The sequence below is a fragment of the Bidens hawaiensis genome, unplaced genomic scaffold, assembly GCF_021521415.1.
Source record: "Bidens hawaiensis isolate Kalapana, Puna unplaced genomic scaffold, B.hawaiensis_p1.1 tig00004838_1, whole genome shotgun sequence".
NCBI classification, from domain to species: Eukaryota; Viridiplantae; Streptophyta; class Magnoliopsida; order Asterales; family Asteraceae; genus Bidens; species Bidens hawaiensis.
Genome location: NW_027491302.1, coordinates 700,781 through 706,674, shown reverse-complemented (window position 1 = coordinate 706,674; position 5,894 = coordinate 700,781). Strand labels below are relative to the sequence as shown.

Here is a 5,894-nt window from a genome sequence, read left to right as displayed (position 1 = left end):
AGTAGCTTTATAAAAGGATAGCCGCCGGATCATTCGAGGAAGAACTCCATGATCATTGACCACTTTTCACGTTTTTCACCCCCATTTTGAACCTTTTTCCAATTTTACTATACACATCACCGCCTCCGAGACTCATTTACTGTAACTACCGTCGTCATCCAATATCCCCATTCACTCATATATATATATATATATATATATATATATATATATATTATGCACATACTGAAATTCCCAACCCACATTCTGGTGCTTTCAGATCCAGGTCGACAACCCAATCACCATGAGTAACTCATTATCATATTGTGTAAACCAAAATAAACCATGTGTTCGGTGGGTTGACAAGTATTTTAACGATTGTTTGTGCAATCTAAAAGCCAAAATCTCGTTCGGATTGGGAATAGCAAGTCTTGTTTGTTGGGGTGTTGCTGAAATACCTCAAATCATCACCAACTTTCGGACAAAATCCAGTCATGGCGTTTCTCTTATTTTCCTCCTCACTTGGATTGCAGGGTATGTAACTGTGTTTGCATTAACTTTGACCGTCTATGGTTAGCACGGCTATCTAGATATTGGCTGAACGGCCGTTTTGATCCGTTCTTAAGTTTAACCTTCTATGGTTATTTCTTTACGGCCTGTAATTTTCAAAGTTTGACCTTTACGAGTAGTTTGTGGATGATGTAGCAATCGCGTGACACTTTTTGTTATTATCATTGTATCTCTGCAGGGATATCTTTAATCTTGTGGGATGTCTTCTTGAACCTGCAACGGTGAATCTTCTTCGTCTGATTTGCATTTTTTTACTAAAAGATTTAAATAAAACATGTTTATACCTTTTAACGTTGTCATGCTTATATGTTTCTTTTTGTGGATATGCAGTTGCCTACGCAGTACTACACAGCTGCGGTAATATGTAATATGCATGTCATGATGTTTTTTGATTAATTTTTTGCAATTATTCTTAATTTTAATATGGTTAGTCTAATCAAACTTTTAAATGAATACAGCTTTACACAATAAGTACAATAATCCTAGTGTTGCAAAGCTTATACTATGATCATTTCTACACATGGTTCAAGTCAAAGAAAGCTGATGCGTATGTTGATACCAACACCGAGGTATATATATAATTTTTAATCTATTTAGTTAGTAAAAGACTTGGTTTTGCAATTCAAACGGGGCTACGGGGCTAGCTCAGCTTGTTGCCCCGTTTACCTTCGTGTAAAACAATATGAACTTAATTTTTAGGTTGAAGAAGCCAAGAAACCTTTAAGACGATCAAGTGCCGATGAACCTCGTGTGTTAAATCCAAGAAGTCACATGATCAGATCGCCATCTCCTCGGCAGGACTATTTCTTCACGTATGTATATATGTGTTCTATATAGCTAGTAGGGACTGTAAGTTATGATATTGGTGAATATGAATCTGTTTGCAGGTCAGCAAGATCAATGGCTGGAAGTGCAACTCCACCAAATCGATCTTACCTATGGACACCAAGAAGCGGTCCAGCTTCTGCCATGGCTGCTGACCATGACTCGTCTTCTGAGGATGAGTCATCTGTTCAGATACCGAAGCCAGCTACCCTACCCAAGCCCATCCCACGTTCCGTAAGTCAATCTCTTTAAAATATGCATGGTTGGTTTTTTTAATTTGTTTCTGTTCATGTTTTTGGCAGCTTATTAGCTGTGTTGTACAGTTACTAGTCAGGAAATACTTAATATTGTCTAAAAGATTCCGGAATAAACATTTGCAAGTTGATTTATTTTACATTAATAATCTGGAAATGTGACAGGCTGGTCATGCAGCGTTCTTAGCGACCTCGTTTGATTTGCCTTCAGGGACTAAGGCTTTGATGCAAGTTTATGTTAGCAGAAAGTTGCTACAAGTATGACTTTTTTTTTAATTATTCCGTTAATTTATAGTGATATATGCTGTGCGTTTGGTTTAAATCAACATTTTCATGGCCGGAGTGGACTGAAACTGGAACGGGCCCGCCTATTCGGTTCAATGGGTTGGATCGGTTTGATTTTTTTTATATTTTTTGTATTTTTTAATTTTTTGTGTGCAAAACTATTATATCAAAGGTTTTTCCAGGGGCATGACTTTGTCGCTAACAATCTAATCCCACACTATTTTCAAACGGTCGTTTAAGATTTTGATGAAGGGTAGTTTGAGTTGAGAGTGACGTACTTGAGTTTGGGGTGGTATATAGGGTTGAGTAAAGAGTGATTTATGAACACAATCATCGATGAGCCATAAATTAGAGTGCTTTAATTATAACTCTAGTTTAAGAATATTTTATTTTTTCTCTTATTTTAGCATAAAACAATAGATTTATTTTATTTTTAAATATAACTAAAATAACAACACGTATATGTTTAACTTTAATATATTCATAAACTTTGAATATTATAATTTCAGACTTTATGTCATAAATAAATATTACTGTTGCATATTCAGCTCCAATTGCAGCTGCCTACTGGTTTCTTGATCTACCCAATTGGTTATAATAAAATAACAACCCGTTTAACTTTAGTATATTATAATATTCAAACTTTGTCATTAATAAATATTTTTAAAAATTAATTAGTGCATTGATTCAATTCTTTAGTTTTGGTTCTATAACCGGTTTAAATTGCTTAATTTCCTGTTGCAGGAGGGGGATGGAAGTAGTGTTGTGTATGGGCAGTGGTTGGGTTGGATGATGGCTGCTATTTACATGGGTGGTAGAATTCCTCAAATTGTATTAAAATGTAAGCCATGCTTCTTGAAGACCCCAATTCTTATTTTATTTATTTAATTAATAAGTTTTCTTATAGCATTCTTTTTATGATTCTTGGCAGATTAAAAGAGGAAGCGTTGAGGTGAGCCTCTTGTATTTGACACTTTCTTTTGTCATTAAACCTTTTCTTTAAATGTGCAACAAGTCATATACTGTATATATTGCATTCATAACACATTACATGTGTATGAAATTGTTTAAAATGGGCAAATCTTCAGGGGATCCTAGTTATAAGTGATTTATTTCAATCTCAATTCATCCATGTTAAAACTATAGTAATTCTTTGTTTGATCCGAAATTTTACTTTATAATATTTATTTCAGGGTTTGAATCCTCTCATGTTTATCTTTGCTCTTGTTGCAAATGCTACTTATGTTGGAAGGTTTCTCTCTCTCTCTCTCTCATAATTTACTGATGGTGATATATGCTTCAATTTGCAGCATTCTTGTAAGAAGTACAGAATGGTCAAAAATCAAAGCCAATTTGCCTTGGCTACTCGATGCTGCAGCATGTGTGGCGCTCGATGCATTTGTATCCTTCTAATTTAACTATCTTATCTTTTTGTGACAAGATCATTGTAATTTGTTGCTGTTCCACCTTAACCAAGATTCATTTCTACAGATAATAATGCAGTATGTGTACTATAGATACCTCCAAAGAAGAAACGACGATGTGGAATACCACGCAGACTACACAGAAGCCAACAAAAGCCTAGTTTCTTGATTGTATGATAATAGATATTGTTGAAGATCCTAAAGAACAGACAACAAATGCATGGTGCTTTAAATTTTCAATGGGATTTTTGGTGTACCTTAATTTCAAATGTTGTACCTCATTTAACGTGGCTTACTAAAGCACAAACATTTTTGTAGTTCAAAACTCAAAAAAGCCGCCACAAAGATGCCACGAATTTGTATCAATCACCTTGCAACTCAGTTACTTCACCCACGGTGTGCGGCAGCCAATCATTGTTTGCACCTCGATTGTTACCATTAATGCAAATCACAACACTGAAAGCTAGAAACAATAAAGTAGAAAAGAAAAGAAAAGTTCACAATAGTTGTTATAATCAGAAGAATTAAATTAAATAAAACAAGAAGTAAGAACAAGGTTGTGATTGAGGCTTCTATTAGACATGCTTGTCTTCATATGGATTCCGTATTTACTCTGAGAACTGTTCGCAGTCTATTTTTAGAGAACCTGGCTAATATGGTAAAATATAAACAAATATGCCCATTAAATTTCATAAATAACAAAACTATTGATAGAGTGAGATGTAGGAAACCTTACCTCAATTCATGGGCACACTGAGGGATACAAACATATAAAAGCTATAGAACAACAAAGCTACCAATAATGAAAGATACGATGAAAAAGTAGTATAGGAAAATATTGAGGGACACAAACATATAAAAACTATAGAACAAGAAAGCTACCAATAATGAAAGATACGATGAAAAAGTAGCATAGGAAAATAGAATCATATAAACAACAGATAACTCATATTTAGCTTTAAATCTTTTCAACAAACAAGTTTCACTGTGGTTTTGGTGGAGTAAATGACAATGAGAATATCCAGATCACCATTGAAGGGCAAGTGACTCGTAGGTAACGAAGTTTAAGTATCTAGAATCATTTGTCCAGAGCAATGGGGAGTTGCACAGTGACGTGGCCCATCAAGTTCAGGTAGGATGGTGTAGATGGAGAATAGCCAGAGGTGTATTGTGCGACAGGAGATTCCCAACTAAACTAAAGGGAACGTTTTATATGGTCACAGTTATACCTACAATGTTATATGGAACAAACTGTTGGGCCATCAAGAAGGTACAAGAGCAGAAGATGGAGGTAGCAGAGATGAGGATGCTACACTGGATGTGTGGGGGCACAAGGTTAGACCGAATAAAAAATAGTGTGTTTCGGGAGATATTAGTGGTCGCTAACATATCAGACAAAAGAGAGTGGAAATTGAGATAGTTTGGACATGTGAAGAGAGGGTAGACAACGAGTCCTGTTAGATCCGAAGAAAACATTACTATAGAGGGGATGAGGGGTAGAGGCTACCTAAATTGACTTGGGATGAGAGGATTAGGCATGATTTGCTAGACCTAAACCTCTCTAAGGACATGATTGAGGATATGAATTCTTGGAACGCAGAATTAAGGTTAATGACTTTTAGGAAGAAAGTAATACTTTGGGGTATTCTCTTTACCTTATTCTTGGTCACAAACCAACATGTTAATTTCTTTTCATATATTATGTAGTTCCTTTTTGTATTTTATTCTTATTATTTCTAAATATCTATATACGATTATCAGTATTATTATTAAGTGTCATTATTAATTATATTACTGTGAAACTTTGATTGCCCTTTATATTCTCCGATAAGCATGATTTTAAAGCTGAGGGTCTTTCTGGATGCCACCTTTTTATTCTATTGGATAGAGGTACGGTGTGCCTACATCCCACCCTCCCCAGACACTACTTATACTTTGCTATTGATGGAATCAACTGGGTATGATTAATTAATTGATTGATTGATTGAAGTTTCATTCTCGATTGTCTAGCCAAGCCAAATCAATAATCGACTTCCTTCGTTTCTTGCTGCGTCCAACTCCAGCTGAAAATTCTTTCTGATCAGCATCCTCTTTGCCTAGATTTGCGTGACAGTACCTATGGGGCATGCGGTATATAAAAGCATTCTCAGCCCATTCCCTTAAAATATGTGAGGGGGATTTGTATATTATACGATATGGTTATGAGTGGCTGTGAGTAGAGAAGAGAGAAAATTTTATACGAGAAAGTTAAATTTGATGTTTCACTGTTAATACCGTATAATTTTTTAATATTTTTTAAAAGTGGTTGTGATAAAGGAAAGAGAAAAGATAATGATAAAGGTATAAAAATAATTATTTAATTAAACAGGAGAGAAAAAAAACAGTGATTTTTATTATAATTATATGATGTATATGGATCTATGGCAGAAAATGAGTTGGGAATACTCTAACCGGCCTTTGGCCTTTACAAATTTTAAAATTAACAAAAACAACTGTTACAACTTAAAATAAACATAGAATACCGACTCTTTCCCCAACGCTAATAACCAGTTTTTTA

General features: G+C 34.8%; 1 protein-coding gene across 1 annotated transcript; it reads left to right on the top strand.

The window, feature by feature from the left end:
- The first annotated feature begins 280 nt into the window (after positions 1–280).
- On the top strand, positions 281–3,635 carry LOC143628180 (vacuolar lysine transporter YPQ1-like). Its single transcript, XM_077097828.1, has 12 exons — positions 281–513; positions 728–770; positions 880–906; positions 1,008–1,118; positions 1,249–1,361; positions 1,437–1,608; positions 1,794–1,886; positions 2,661–2,744; positions 2,845–2,865; positions 3,107–3,165; positions 3,224–3,314; positions 3,405–3,635. The coding sequence occupies exons 1-12, from the start codon at positions 284–286 to the stop codon at positions 3,504–3,506; spliced, it is 1,146 nt and encodes a 381-aa protein (XP_076953943.1). The 5' UTR covers positions 281–283; the 3' UTR covers positions 3,507–3,635.
- Positions 3,636–5,894: the final 2,259 nt, after the last annotated feature.

What these genes read in the sequence shown, in the direction of transcription:
- LOC143628180 (XM_077097828.1), top strand. Translation starts at nt 284, where the DNA reads ATGAGTAACTCATTATCATATTGTGTAAACCAAAATAAACCATGTGTT. An exon ending in CGCAGTACTACACAGCTGCG is followed by an intron (nt 907 to 1,007) that starts GTAATATGTAAT and finishes AAATGAATACAG; the next exon opens with CTTTACACAATAAGTACAAT. An exon ending in TTAAAAGAGGAAGCGTTGAG is followed by an intron (nt 2,866 to 3,106) that starts GTGAGCCTCTTG and finishes TATTTATTTCAG; the next exon opens with GGTTTGAATCCTCTCATGTT.